This window comes from Trichechus manatus, unplaced genomic scaffold (genome assembly GCF_000243295.1).
Source record: "Trichechus manatus latirostris isolate Lorelei unplaced genomic scaffold, TriManLat1.0 scaffold00033, whole genome shotgun sequence".
Lineage (NCBI taxonomy): Eukaryota > Metazoa > Chordata > Mammalia > Sirenia > Trichechidae > Trichechus > Trichechus manatus.
In genome coordinates, this window is record NW_004443969.1 from 15934635 (window position 1) to 15951342 (window position 16708).

The 16708-nt window shown below is 35.9% G+C and overlaps 1 protein-coding gene across 1 annotated transcript in view; it reads right to left on the reverse strand.

Annotated features, from left to right (window-relative positions):
• Positions 1–16708, reverse strand: part of LRP1B (LDL receptor related protein 1B) — a 1771065-nt gene that overhangs the window by 803643 nt on the left and 950714 nt on the right. The window contains exon 18 of the mRNA XM_004375116.1: positions 5752–5868. Coding sequence (XP_004375173.1) covers positions 5752–5868 — 117 coding nt within the window. The remainder of the gene's footprint in view (positions 1–5751; positions 5869–16708) is intronic.

Genomic DNA, 16708 nt, shown 5'->3' on the forward strand with positions numbered 1-16708 from the left:
GGGGAAGTCACTCTCAGGTGTTGCAGTACAGCCTGGCTTGAAGGTGTAGAGGTATACAATGCCAGGTATTCAGGGAACAGAAAGAGAAAGAAGTTATAGAGATGAGAAACTGAGCAATGAAGAAAGAGAAAAAGAGGAAAGAGGAAAAAGAAAACAAAAGAAATTTAAAGAAAAAAACAAAAACAAGAAAGGCCCCCAAAGAAACAGGAAAAAAAAAAAAACCAACGTAAAAAGAAATGCGCTCAGGGTTCCCTGTGCACATCTGTGGAAGCCGAAGGGGAGTCTCCCTGCCACGCAGCTCAGCCTGGCCAGAAAGGGCTCCCAACTCAAGAAAAGGAAAAAAAAACAAACAAACAATTCAAAACAAACAAATGAAGAAAAGCCCCGGGATCCCACCAGCGCGGCAGCCCAAACCGGGAAGCAGCTCCACACTCAAAAGGAGCTCCGCAGCCCCTCAGGAAGAAGCAAAGATGGCGCACAGAGCCAGGTACTTGAGCGAAGGGAGGAGGAGGTGGCGAGAGGCAAGTAAGAAATCAAAAGAAGCAGAAAAAAAAAGCAACACTAGTAGCCAACAAATGGCACTCAGAGAGCCAGCTAGTGCGGGCTGGTGTTTCTGGACAAGAGACTGTGTCTGTGGGAAGCAGACAGGGCCGAGTGTGGGTGAAGAAGTGTAGAGAGTGGGAAAGCATATATCACAGATTACCGGAGGTCTGCAGCCCCTCAGGAAGAAGCAAAGATGGTGCATGGAGCGAGGTACTCAAGCGAAAGGAGGGGGAAGTGGGGAGAGGCAAGGGAGAAATAAAAAGAAACAGAAAAAAAGCAACACCAGCAGCCAATAAATGGCAGTCAGAGAGCCACCTGTTAGGGTGTGTGGAATCCAAGCAGCCGCTGTTTCCTGGTCAAGAGACTGTGGCCGCAGGAAGCAGAGGAGGCTGAGTCAGGGTGAAGAAGGGTTGGGGGTGGGAAAGCGTATGTCGCCAATTACCAGTTGTTTTGTCTCCCGCTGGAAGCTCTGTGAGGCTGCTTTCTCGTACCCCGTGTTTGCTGGTCTCCGATAGGAGTCCAAGATGGTGGATCCGCGCTGTGTTAGCTGGTAGAGGACCTCTGCATGAATCTCTCCTCGCTCTCCATTCTCTGTCAGTTTTCTCACTCCATTTGGTGCTTGGCTGAGTTCTTTATCTCTTCATTTGATGTTTTAGGGTTTCAGGATTGTTGTTTTCTCTGTTCGGCTTAGTTTTTCAGATCTTTGCTGTGGAGGGACGGCGTGGTGCTTCTGCCTAGAGCACCATTTTTTTCTCTACTCGATGTTTTAATAATCTTGTTGAAAATAGCCTAGATACAACTTACACTAATATAACTGGAAAATGATTTCTTTTCAGTCAATCTTTTCTCTCCTGTCCCTTCCTCTCCCTCCCCTCTCCTCTTTTTTGTCTGGCACTTGTCAATTCTCTCACATTGTTTGTGCCTTAGCTGTGTGGTGTAGGATTACAAGTACACTTTCAAGTGGAGACAGAAAATATACTATCTTCATGGATTTAAAAATTCAACATCTATAAAATAATGTAATATTAACTGCAAATTTTAACATACTTTTACTTCTACCCAGTTGAGTTGTCTTTTAATCACTTACTAAACTGTAGGTATTTTCCAGAGTTAAATACTTTAAATGAATCAGATGCTACCAACTCACATTGAGGCTTACTTATTAAAATACTAATAATAACAACAATAATAAATATGTCAAGTTGAATTACTTGCAAAACAGAACAGTCCAAAGGTTGTTAAAGTTTAAAATAAGTAACTGCCCTCTTTTTTACTATAATTTGCCCAAGGGGCAAAAGAATGTTTGAAAAATTCTTATATTTAATCATGAAAGCATCTTATATTTAATGCTTTAATTTGCAGATGGGGAGGAAATTTGTCAGGATAATTATTTCAATATTAAATTAATTTTTCATATATAAACAATTATGGTATTAAGTATATGTAAGATACAATTGAATATGCATGGTGGTTCCCCTAAATCAAGGGTTCTGTAAGTGGCCCACAAGTCCAGTGTGGCCCCTGGACCAGTAGAATGAGTATCACAACACTTGGGGATTTGTAAGAAATGTAAATTCTTGAGCACTGCCAAAGACCTACTGAATTAGAGACTGGGAATGGGGCCCAGTAACCTGTATTTTAACAAGCCCTCCAGGAGATTCTGATGCGTACTTAAATTTATGAACCACAGCCTTAAGTCGGTGGTTCTCAAACCAGAGTGCACATTAAAACTACTTAGAAAGCTTTGAAAATACTGATTCCTGAGTCCCACCTCCAAAGATTCTTAATTAGTCTGTAGTGAGGCATGGGTGTTGACTTTTCTTATAAATTGCCCCAGGTGATTCAATTTATTGACAGCTAAAGTTGAGAAGCAATGCCAAGTTCTATCCTTGAAAAAAAACTGACAATTCAGTTCCTTGACACAAGGTCCACTTTTAACACAAGCTTCATAATTTGAACATATTCCCTCTTTGCTGTATCAATTTACAACTTGTCCATTCCACATGTGAAAAGTACTTTAAAAAGTTAAAAAAAATTGCTTAAAGATTAAGGCAGAATCCTCAGAGGGCCTTCCTAATCATGTATTTACTCACATAAAATCTCAGCCTAGAAGGTACAATTAGCTTGTAAAGGCAAATGCAAGTAAAATGAATTAGGTTTGTAAACAGGTATTAGAGAATTCCACTGAAGATTTGATCCTCAGTGGCAGTACCTTCAGCTCCTAATAACTACCCAAAGCATTTCTAATCATAGACTTTTCATGTTTTTAAATACAAATTTTAACATGATTTGCGGTGTAAAACAGTAGGTGTTAAAATAACAGAGGTTGTTCATGGAGTTGAAGTGTAAAAAAAAAAGATCGCTGAATCTTCTAGTAGGACTAAAACTATGGGAACTTGGCCTGTCTCAATGGAAAAAGTAGAACATGATTAGTTCAGATTTTATAATGATCCTCAATAAAAGTGGGAATTAATTTAAACTATATTCATTTCCAGATTAGTGCCAAATAGGGTGATGACTTATTTTTTTAAAAGTTGCAGTAAATTGAACAGTTTACAATTTTCTTTGTCATCTTGTATTCTATGCAGGAAAATTTCTGTGATTAGAGAGATCCATGCCATTCTGTCTTAAAACTTTAGAAGAATGCATCTATTTGAGTTTTTCTGTCAGTTTCTCTTCTGATATAAATTTTGATTTAAAATAAAATTCTGAAAGGTAAATGTATATTACTGAGGAAAGAAATGTGTTTGGAGAGAAACATGTTACCTATGTTATAAAGAGGAGAGGGTATCAGGGCTAACACATTCAAGTGTTACACTGATATTCTATAAAAGCTGACCATATTTCAGAAATAAAACTATCTGGCTGCTAAATTAGACAATGTGTTTATATCCAGTCCTGATTATTTTCCTACATTGTGCTTGAGGTTATTTCAGACTATTGTATCTGTATAGTTGAAATACCATATACGGTGTCCTCCTATGCATTTTTTTCCAATTCCACATTCAGTGAAGTCATGTTGGTAGCTTGAAATCAGCCATGGTGCGAGTATTTACACCATGGAAATGTGCAAACGCTACATCATGGTGCCCCTTCCCCTCCCAGGGAATGTTAAAACATTTACCAACACACCAGTGAATAAAACCGATTATAGACATATGTGCATTTAAATAAGATATTCATGGTAGTATAATGGCTTTTTCTGCCCTCTACTTGTTTCCCATCCATTACTTTCCAAAAAAAAAATCAACCCGAAATGGCTGGTTTTTAGTTTCAGGCATATCTGAATTCATAGCTTTGTTCTGCTATTTACCATACTTAGGATCTTATACAAGTTGCTAACAGTCTCTAAGTATCAATTCTCTCATCTGTAAAATGTCAACAGTAATGTTTTCATAGATTTGTTATAAAGAAAATACACGTTTGCCAAGAAATATTAGTTCAGTCCATTCTCTCCAACCTCTCCTCCCCTTACCTCATGAAGGATATGTAAGTTTGCTGTTATGATTTTTTAGATTATTATCGAAAATGTTAGTTTTTCCCTTACATTAAAAATGAATTATCATTAAAACAAAGAAAAAGCTCTTGCCCTAGACCTATGACTAAAAACAACTAAGATCAAAGACCTAACGGACATTCTCTAATGAGCTCATACTTTATATTCCTATTCTATATTGTTTTCACATAATTTCTTGCCTGAACTGGGACTGATTCCAGGGCCTCTCTGTGTTTAACGTTTTCAGGTTGCTCGTTAGCTTTCTCACATACTCTGGATAGGTATACTGAGAACATGAAATGAGTCAAGGTTTTTTAAGAAGATAGAGTCAACAGTGAAGCCATCTCAGCCAGCTTTGGACCACATGATTAGTCTGGACAGCAGAAAGGAGAGGATACACTGCCCAACCCCCTTCATTGGCCAGTCTCCTATAATTTTACATGTAAAATGCACCAATAATTGTGATTGTGTGATTCTTTATTGCTTTTTCCCTCACCACTTTTCAATCCTATTCACTTCTTTCCCATATCAATTCATACTATTTGTTTTTATACATACTTTATTCAGGTCTACAGGCAGTTGAAAGAGTACTAATGAAAATATCTAAAAAAAAAAGAAAAAGTTCTAGGTAAACAAATTGTCTACCTTAGATACCTGTAAAAACTAAACCCACTGCCATCGAGTTGATTCCACCTCATAGATACCCTATAGGACAGAGTAGAACTGCAGCTGGTGGATTTGAACTGCTGAACTTTTGGTTAGCAGCTGAGCTCAAAACCAAAATGCCACCAGACTCCACTGTGCCACCGGGCACCTTAAATGGAGCCATATAAATTGAGGGAAAAATTAAAAAAAAAAAAAAATTTGAACTGTTAGAAGTATTATAATACAGGGTTAAATTATTAAAACTTTATATTCAATTGTATTATACTTTTTGAATAATACGCTATGCATGTCTAAAGTAAGAATAAAGTTTGCCCATTTCAATTTTAAAAATCCATAGCCTTGCCTGAAATAAAATACAAGTCTTAGAAAATCCAGTTCATTCCCTCACTGTGTTCCACTATACACTTTCAGACAAATGATAGTAAAAGATACTGATCCATAAGTACAAATGAGAGTAACTAAATCTGCAACTTTATGTAACAATGAATTTTATTGTTTTCAAAAGCAGGAAAGTTTCTGGAAATTTTGCCATTAACAAAAACATTATGTTAAACTGTCAGTAGTCCGTCAGACTTGTATGGCTCTAAAGAAAGCAAGCAAATGATTGATGAACCATGTAATCTCAACCTCTATTGTTTATTGTCCCCAGAAAACAATCTTTACATGCCAAGAAACATGTGTGTCCTCATTTACTCCACATGTTTCTCAATGAGCTATTCTGTTTGAAAAGTTTAATCATTACAGACATAAAATTTATACAGGCCATTTGAGAATGTCCTGTTAGCCTTGTAATAACCACTTCCTAATAAAATCTACAGTGTTTGTATTCATTTATTTCTGCTTAGGATATGAGTACTGCCTCATGAATGGAATATATTCTGAAGTTATTATTAACGTAAATACTCAAACCTAAAAGGCAGTAATACAAAGTAACATATTTTCTGCCTTGTTGACTTGTAGTTACAAAGAAATAGTCTTTTAAAAGAGTTTATAGTGATAGAATCTTCTGACACAGTCTTTATTAACACATTTTACTCATAACTTACCACAAGATGCCATTTCATCTGTCTGGTCACCACAGTCATCTTCTCTGTCACACAGCCACGCTCTGGGAATGCAGCGTCCATTTCCGCAAGAAAACTGATCCACTTGACACGTTCTGGCTATGAGGGTCAATTAATATACATCAATTAATATACAAAGAATACATTTTAGAGATCCTTTAAACAACATTAAACATAAAATAGTATCATGCAGTATCTATTTTATCCATACAGTCATTATATGGCTCTATTAAGATAAAATATTTTAAAATAAATTTTTATTTAATTTTTTACAATACCAGCTTGTTTGTCTTCTCCAAAGTTCACATACTTCACCCTTCAATTAAAGTGACTGCTAAGTAACAAGATAATCAGTAATCTTCATACACTTTCATGAATGAAGTTATGAATTCATTATTTTAAATTGTTTTTTGCCTGACACATGCTTATGACTATATGGTTGAATTAAATTTAGTCCAAATATTAATTAATGAAAAAGAATTTTGCAGAGTGTTTCCCAATAAACCAAGAAAACTTTTTGCTGTAATGTAGGAAAAAGCAATTGGAGAATAGAAAATGGTATCTAATTTTTAATTACGGGGTCAGAATTGTCCTTTTCTTTTAACATTTTCAAGGCATTTACTTCTTCATCTCTAAATGCTTCAATGATATGGATCAAGAATGTAGAAAATGTTTTCTAAAATATACATTTACCCTTAAGATGGATATTTTTAAACTCACTTTCAGCACAGTTACATAAAAATGTATGACTTTTTATTAAAAATGTATGACTTTTTAATGAAAGTATATTGATGAACTTTGCTTTGGGCTCTCTGAAGGACTTCGATGAACACAAACATGGAACTTTGCTTTCTCTGTTAGCTAAAGGCAGTGGCTTGATATTATTAAGTAAAGAGATTTTTTTTTTACAGGGAATTTGCCTGCCTTTTTCTATTACAATCAGGTCAACTTGTTACAGCATAAAAGCTTGGATAGCTCCACCCCTTCCCCCTCCCCCCACCTCCGGCCCATTACTGCTAGGCTTTAGGGTGTTGCATATTTATTTTGTTTGTTTTTCTTTGGCTTTTTTTTCCTCTCTCTCTGTCCCTCTGAGCTACAAATTCGTCTTCATGAATACCAGTATCTCATCCACTGTTTCTTTTCATTGGGCCAGAGAAGGGAATGGAATATGTTGAGAAAGGGATTCTCAGACCTAGGAATATTATGGTTAGCTAAAATTTGGACAAGCGAGAACAACCAGTTGAGGCCTGGGTTTCTATGGCTATGATATGAGCACACTGTTTAGTTTATAAACTTTGTTGTGTTTTCTGAGCTTGAGAATCATAAGGTTGTGCTTCTGTTTCATCAAAACACCTTACGAACTTGGGTGATGGTGGTTGGGATAAAGTGGAGAATGTTTCATAGTCAAATAATCCAAACTCACTACAACAGGTTTCCTAAAATGAGCTTCCAGAGGCCATTTAGAACAATTTCTTAAAAGATATATACCGAGTGACTTCCTTTAAGCAAAGTGTCCTTGCAACATAAAAATGTGTATCCATTATGAGTACATACTTTAAAGATAATTCAAGAAAAACAAATGGAAAATTTACAGGCTCAATTTTATATATCGGACAGGATATACCTTTTCTATTCTCATTGTCTATAATTAGAAATACAAGGAACCTTCGTTCACTATGTGTTTTGCTTTGTCTATCTCCTTAAGGGATCTGGATCTAAAATATTTTATGCAATATCAGATTTTTTCCTTTTTTTGCAAATAATTAATTTGTTTTAAATAAGCAGATTTTAAGTATTCCAATAAATAGGTATGCTTTTGAATGTTTTTAGATAGAAATTTCAAATAAGGGTAAATATTCCTATGTTGCCTAATTTGGCTAATTTTACAGATTTTTGTTATATTTACATTTAACAAAATATAGAATGAAATTTAACATTTAGAGTAAAATTAATAAAATGCCTAGCCAATTTTTACAAAAAAGTGTATATTTGTGAAAAAAATATTTTTATTAACCTAGAGAATGATGTAAAAGAATAAACACAAAATGTTGGCATTAGTTTACTTGCTGAGAAGGGGATGAGAATAAAGAAGGTGTGAAGAAAATAATTAATTTATCTTGCATATATCTGTATTATTTCACTAATTGCAGTAAACACTTTTTAACTTTTGATTTTTAAGAGAAATTTAATGAGCATTTTCTTTTTTCAGTCCTTCCTTCCTTACTTTTCTTTTCTTTTTTCCTATATCTTTCTCTTCCTCCCTTATTTCATACCTATTCCCTTCCTTTGGTCTTTCGTATTATCTTACTTTCAGAAAGAAGATACAGATTTTAATGTTAAGTTTTAATTGGCCCATAATAAGAATAAATTAAATTTATCCAACCTGATATCTTTCATTCTATTTTCTTCTATCACTGTATTCTCCTCTAATCATTCAGGTTTAATTCTAGCAAAGTTTTCTCAAACTATTTGCTTTCATTAGGAGAGCTAAGGTAGTTATATAGAGGAGAATGAGGAAGAACTTCTAAGCATCTGGTGTATGACATATCTCACATTATGATGGTGAGGAGATCTGTGTGTCACCTCATTAACTCCAAGGCTTGACAAACTGTTATGACTCCAAAGAGTATCCACTGGCTTATTATGGAGGGATCCTATACCCTGAAAATAAACAAAGTCATTGTCTATTCTACTCATGGAGAAATTGATTTACTTAATCTACCAGGCAAATTTAACTAATTGCAAATGAGAAAGACACTTCATTCCATAAATCTTCAAGTTCTGTTGACATGATATAATCAAATGGACTAAATTATCACTTTCTAATCTCCAGGATAGGAGCCCTGGTGGTGCAGTGGTTAAGAGCTATGGCTGCTTACCAAAAGGTCAGCAGTTCCAATCCACCAGCCACTCCTTGGAAATCCTATGGGACAATTCTACTCTGTCCTATAGGGTTGCTATGAGTCAAAATTGACTCCATGGCAACGGGTTTTTTTTGTTTTTTTTAAATGTAGGGTTGCTTCGAGTTGGAATCAACTCAACAACAATGGTTTTGGTTTTTGGTTTTTTACTCCCTGGATGTGGCATAGTGAAGGTACAAGCTTTATTTTCTGTGATTCTTGTCTCACCAGATCTATGTTAGTTTGGAAGTAAGATTAGCAGAGCCACCCCAGAGGACTACAATTTGTAGCAAATGATGCTTTAATAAAGAGGAGATTTACATTTCCTCCAGTGGAAATATTTATCTAGTAGGTGAATCAAAGATTCAGTCACAATGTGAATTTTCTCTACCCATTACTATTCATGTTTTTCCTGCAGCCCTGTAGCAGTGAGAAATTCCACAAAGCAGTATAGAGGAGGAGAAGAACAAAGAGTAACACATTATTCCTAAACTTCACCTTGCTGCAATTTAATTAAAGCATTTATTCAAAGTATTCTATTTAAAAGAAACCTATATTATATCAAAATTCACTCTTTAATTTATCTTGTAAAAAGTCTGATCTTTAATACATCAGGTTTTCTTAGTGCAATTACACCTATCTACTGTGAATTTGTAGTCAGTAGGTGGTTCAAACAATTAACACACTTGGCTGTTACCTGAAAGTTTGGTGGTTCAAGTCCACCCAGAGGCGCCTGAGAAAAAAGGCCTGGAGACCTACTTCTAAAAAAACAGCCATTGAAAACCCTATGAAACCAATAGAGGATCCTAGACAGAGCTGTAGAAAGATGTAGAACAAAATTGTAATTCACAAAAAGAAGACCAGACTTACTGCCCTGATAGATACTGGAGAAATCCTGAAAGTATGGCCCCCAGACACCCTTTTAGCTCAGTAACGAAGCCACTCCTGAGGGTCACCCTTCAGCCAGAGATTAGATAGGCCCATAAAACAAAACAAGTCTAAAGGGGCACACCAGCCCAGGAGCAAGGACTAGAAGGCAAGAAGGGACAACAAGGACAGGTAAGCTGGTAATAGAGAACGCAGGGTCGAGAAGGGAGAGTGTTGACAAGTCATGGGGTTGGTAATCAACGTCACACAAAAAAAGAGAAAACCTCATGAAGCACAGTTCTACTCTGAAGCACATGGGGTCAACACGGCTGGAATAAACTAGGACAATTTTTTTCTTTTTCTTTTTTTTACTATGAATTTAGTAAAAATTTCTGGATGATGTGAGAATGAATACTGCATAATCTAAGTAGAGTTCTACATTTGGGGGCTGTTGGCTTCTAAATGTCTAGGCTTGAATCTAAGGATTACTATGAGAAAAAAAAAATCCAAATCTGACTACTTGTCTTTGATCTCTGGGTCTTTCTCATAAATCAACAAAACTATTTAGGGTGTTCATGGAAAACCACTACTGAGCCCCCCAGTGTGTCAGCTCTTTCCTGTCCCTTGGTTTACATATATGCTAGTTCTCTTCCAGCCATCTCTCTTACTATCCACTCTTCTTCCAGCAACCTATGCCAACCTCTTATCCTTTTTTTTCCTTCCAATGTAATATATCTATCACATAGAAAAGTATAGGAAATAATGTCATTAACACCCAATTACCACCATATAGCTATATCAAATTTTAGTATTTTTCTATATTTGTGACAGACTTTTTGTTTTGTTTTAATGAAAAATATAATTACATTTGAAACCCCCTATGTAATCTTTCCCAATTGGATTTTCTCCTTTTCTTTCCCAAGGTAACCATTATCCTTAATTTGTTGTCTTATTTCATTTCTTAACATATTTTTAACTCTATTTCTACACATTTTGATTCAGAAGCACTATATAGAATTGTTGGGATTTTTTTATACTGCATATAAATGATACTGAATAATTTATATTCTGCAACTTGATTTTTTAAACAGTTTTTGGAATTTAGTCATGTTAATACATGAGTTCTAATTTATTTAGTTTAATTATAAATAGTATTCCATTATATGAACATAACACAATCTATCTACCCAATTTATTGTTAATGGGTATTTGAGCTTCTAATTTTTCAAAGTTACCAGCATTAGGGCAATGGACATTCTTATTCTTGTCTACTTGAGCACACATATTAGAGTATAAACCTAGAAATGGAATTACAGTTTAAAGTGTATACACATCTTCATATTTACTAAATTTTGCCAAACTGCTGTACAATATGAAAACCCAACTTACACCTATATATACCAACAGTGTATGACAGTTACTCTTTTCTACAATCTCACCCATACTTGGTGTTAAGAGATCATTTATTTTTCCTAATTAAATGACTTGGACTGTTACTTAGGCATTTTCCTTCCACTTTTTCTTAGGCTCAGCTTGGACATCACTTCCATCAGGAAGCTTTTCCACATTGTCAAAGACTAAATTACTTGCTCTTTCAGTGTGCTCCCATGTGGTTTAGCTTAGCACTTCCCATCCCGCAGTGGAATGGTCTGTTTACATTTCTTTCTCCCTGTCTTCACTCTTAGCATATTAGGGAAAGGTACTGTATAATTTTTCTCATCCTATCTCCAGTGCTGTGATAAATATTTATTGTATTAATAGATGCATGAAGAGAAATTCTAAAGGAGCAAAATAGGAAATTGACTTCTTGTGGGAAAGGATTTTCTTTTAGATATAAAGTAGTCATGATGAAAATGACTATAGGATAGTACTAGATTCAATTACTAAAATAATCCCCCACTCCAGGAGGACTCTTATGTAGGATATATCCATATAATACCCTTATATCTAGAAATGTATAAAAAAAGATTTATCCAGACAGTCTATATGAATTAGCCAATTTTTCCCATTATGAAAATGTATTGGATTTATTTATTGTGTTAAAAAGAAACAGAAATACATACTAAAACAACCACATACTTCATGATTTTTAAAGTTAAAAGGCACATTTATTTTTCCCTTTGTTCTTTTTATTCTTTTAGGTACAGAGTGACCATAATAACTCTTATAAACGTACTGACAAGCACAGTCAGTACTGAGTGGTGGACTTCAGTGGGCATCACTTAAAGTGAATATTGAAGTGCAAGCCAGTGGTATGCTATTTTCTAGTAGACACAGACCATCAGTGCCTTGGAAAGCTTACTAGTTAGAATTGATTGTTTTATTTTCTTTTGTACATAAGCATCTCCACTTTTATTACTACAAATATTTGATCCCATTGTTTAAAAATAATGTAAAAGAGGATGGAGCAAGATGGCAAAGCGAGCGGATGCTCCCATTTACTTCCCCAACAACTAACCTACTAAACAACCAATAAAAACAAGCACAGACTGAGATCTCAGAACTCTGGATGGCAGCTGAGGTGCTGGAGAGTTGTGGGGAGTCCAGAAGTGGGGGAGAGGAGGAGCAGGGACGGCACAGATGCTGGGAGAACCTACTTGCTTTCATTGGGAGCACTTTCTCCTCACAGCTATTTTGAGACAGAGCTGGGAAACACCTCAAACAGGGAATACAGAAAAGGAGCTCATCTGAGGCAGCTGTAGCCTGATTGTGTAGGGTGGTGCAAATTGGCTGTGGGAGTTCATGGACCATACATTTGGGAGGAGGCAAAGGGAGACCATGGCGATGTGAGAGAGTGCCGTTGAATCTTGTTGAGGTCCAAGACAGATGGCACTAGGATCAGGAGGAACTTCAAGGGAAGCATGGTGAGGAAAATGCTTCAGAAAGGTGGGCAACACAGAGGGAAACAGCTGGCTCCCTGCCCACAGCAGGACACTGTGGGAGAGAGCCTGTGCAGGGGCACCCATGAGGGAAAGACATAAAAATTCCCCTGGGCTTCACCACAGGAAAGTTGAGCTCCACCACTTACACCGGCATCTGAAACCAGCTAAAAGAAGCCAAAAGCTACCAGAGAAAATGAAGTAATAAAAATCAGGCAGAAATAAGTGAAATAGAAAAACAATAGAACAAATCAATAAAACCAGAAGTCAGTTTTTTGAAAGGATCAATAAAATAGACAAGGAACTGGCCACAATGACAAAGAAGGAGAAAAAAGAAAAAAAAAAAACAGATGAGGCAAATAACCAAATTAATAAATGAAATTGGTGACATTACACCAATCCAACAGATATAAAGAAGATCATAACTGATTACTATGAAAAATCATACTCCAACAAATTTGAAAACCTAAATGAAATTGAAAAATTCCTAAAAACACACTACCTACCCAAGCTAATACAAACAGAGGTAGAAAATTTAAACAGACCCATTACAAAAGAAGAGATTGAAGATGGCATCAAAAAAAGGCCAACAACAAAAAAAAAACCTAGGACCAGATGGCTACACTGGAAAATTCTACCAAATATTCAGATAAGAGTTGACACCAATCCTACTTAATCTCTTCAAAGACATAGAAGAGGAAGGAACACTACTGAACTCTTTCTATGAAGCCAGCATAAGACATCATAAAAAAGAAAATTACTGACCAATACCCCTTATGAATAAAGATGCAAAATTTTTCAGTAAAATTCTAGGCAACAGACTTCAGCAAAATATTTAAAAAAATCATACACCATGATTAGGTGGGATTCATACTAGGATTACAATGGAGGTTCAGCATTAGAAAATCAATCGATGTAATCCATCACATAAATATAACAAAGGAGAAGAGCTATATGATCATATCAATTGATGCAGAAAAGGCATTTGATAAAATTCAACAGCCTTTCCTGATAAAAACTTCCAGCAATATAGGAAAAGAAGGGAAATTTCTCCTCATAATTAAGGGCATATATGCAAAGCCTTCATCTCTTTCCACAGATGTAGTCAATATGATTCCTGTGTTTTCCATCCGGTGAGGTCCACATGTATAGCAGCATTCATGTTGTTGAAAAAAGACATTTTCAATGAATAAATCATGGGACTTTCAAAATTCTATCAAACATCTCTGGTGTGATTTCTATCACCAAAGCCATATTTTGCAACTACATATCCTTCTTTGTTTTCAATTTTTGCATTCCAATCACCAGTAATTATCAATGCATCTTGATTGAATGTTTGGTCCATTTCAGACTGCAGAAGTTAGTAAAAATCTTCAATTTCTTCATCTTTGACCTTAGAGGTTGGTGGAGAAATTTGAGTAAGAGTCATATTAACTGGTCTTCCTTGTAGGTATATGGATATTATCCTATCACAGTGATGAACTTCAGGAAAGATCTTGAAATGTTCTTTTTGACTATGAGTGCAACATCATTCCTCTTCAATTTGTCATTCCTGGCATAGTATCCTTTCACCGCATTTATTCAATCTGTATGCTGAGGAAATAATCCAAGAAGCTGGGCTATATGAAGAAGAACAGGGCATCAGGATTGCAGGAAGACTCATTAACAACCTGCAATATGCAAATGGCACAGCCTTGCTTGCTGAAAGTGAAAAGGACTTGAAGTACTTACTGATGAAGATCAAAGACTACAGCCTTCAGTATGGATTATACCTCAACATAAAACAAAAATTCTCCCAACTGGATAAATAAGTAACATCATGATAAACGGAGAAAACACTGGTTTTCAAAATAAAAGGTTTTCATTTTACTTGGATCCACAATCCATGCTGATGGAAGCAGCAGTTGAGAAATCAAATGATATATTACATTGGGTAAATCTACTTCAAAAGACCTCTTTAAAGCATTGAAAAGCAAAGATGTCACATTGAGGACTAAGGCGCACCTGTCTGAGCCATGATATTTTCAATCACCTTATATATGCATGAAAAAGTTGGGCAATGTATAGGGAAGACTGAAGAAGAATTGATGTGTTTGAATTATGGTATTGGTGAAGAATATTGAATTATGGTGTTGGTGAAGGATATTGAATATACCATGGACTGCCAGAAGAAGGAACAAGTCTGTCTTAGTAGAAGTGCAGTCAGAGTGCTCCTTGGAAGCGAGAATGCACATTATGGACATGTTATCAGGACGGATCAGTCCTTCGAGAAGGACATCATGCTTGGTAAGGCAGAGGGTCAGCGAATAAGAGGAAGAGCCTCGATGAGATGGATTGACACACTGGCTACAACAATGGCCTCAAACACAGCAACAATTGTGAGGATGGCACAGGACTAGGCAAAGTTTTGTTCTGTTGTATGTAGGGTCACTATGAGTTGGAACCAACTCATTGGCACCTGACAACAACAGCAACATTCAAAACCAACAGTCAACATTATACTCAACAGAAGGCTGAAAGCCTTCCCTTGAGACCGAAAATGAGCCAAGGATGCCCGTTAACACCACTCCCATTCGACATTGTACTGGAAGTCCTAGCCAGAGCAATAAGTCAACAAAGAGAAATAAAAGGTATCCAAATTAGAAAGGGTAAGTAAAACTATCTCTATTTGCAGATAACATGATCCTATACATAGAAGACCCTAAAGATTCCACAAGAAATCTAATAAAATAATTTAACAATGTTGCAGGGGATAAGATCAAAACACAAAAATCAGTTAGGTTCCTCACACTAAAACTGACTACTCTGAAAAAGAAATCAAGAAAACAATACCATTTACAATAGCCCCCAAATCAATAAAATACCTCGGAATTAACCTAACCAGGGACAAAAGATTTATACAATGAAAATTATAAAACACTACTACAAGAAACTAAAAGAAAGAAACCTACAAAAATGGAAAGACATCCCATGATCATGGATTGGAAAACTTAATATCATGAAAATGTCGATTCTGCCTAAAGCAATCTACAGATACAATGCAATCCCAATCCTGATACAAATCCCAAAAATATTCTTTACTGAAATGGAAAAACTAATGACCAACTTCATATGGAAAGGAAAGAAACCTCCGATCGCCAAAGCAACACTGAAGAAAGAACAAAGCAGGAGGCCTCGCCCTCCCTGATATCAAAACATACTATACAGCCACTGTAATCAAAACAGCCTGGTATTGGTTTAATGATAGACACATAGACCAGTGGAATAGAATTGAGAACTCAGAATCAAACCCAGCCACCTATGGACAAATTATTTTCGACAAGGGGTCAAAGTCCATTGAGTGGGGCAAAAATAGTCTCTTTAATAAATGGTGCTGGTAAAACTGGGTATCCATCTGCAGAAAAATGAAACAGGGCCCATACGTCATACCATACACAAAAACTAACTCAAAATGGATAAAAGACCTATATGTTAAACCTAAAAACATAAAATTCCTGGAAGAAAACATAGGGAGAAAACTACGGGACCAAATCTTTTGTAAAAATAGGATAATAAGCATAACAACAAATGCATGAATAAAAGAATACAAAATAGATAAGTGGGACTTCATAAAAAAATAAAAACTTATGCTCATCAAAAGACTTTATTAAAAGAGTAAATAGACAAACTGTAGACTGTGAAAAAATCTTGTAAACGGTTTATCCAATGTGTCTAATCTTTAAAATCTATAGAAAACTGCAACAGCTCAACAACAAAAAGACAAACAATTCAATCAAAAAATGGGCAAAGGACATGAACAGAACCTTCACCAAAGAGGACATTCAAGCATCCAACAAACGTATGAAAAGATGTTCAAAATCATTAGCCATTAGATAGATACAAATCAAAACCACAATGAGATACCATCTCACCCCGGCTAAAATGGCACTGATTAAAAAACAAAATGAAACAAAAAACAGATAACAACAAATGTCGGTGAGGATGTGGGGAGATCGGAACCCTTATCCACTGCTGGTGGGAATGTAAAATGGTACAATCACTATGGAAAATCGTATGTTGCTTTCTCAAAAAAGTAGAACTACCCTATGATCCAGAAATCCCACTCCTAGGTATATATCTTGTTGTTGTTGTTAGGTGCCCTTGTGTAGGTTACAACTCATAGCAACCCTATGTACAAAAAAACAAAACACTGCCTGGTCCTGTGCTGTCATCATAATCGTTGATATGCTTAAACCCATTGTTGAAGCTACTGTGTCAATCCGTCTCCTTGAGGATCTTCCTCCTTTTTGCTGC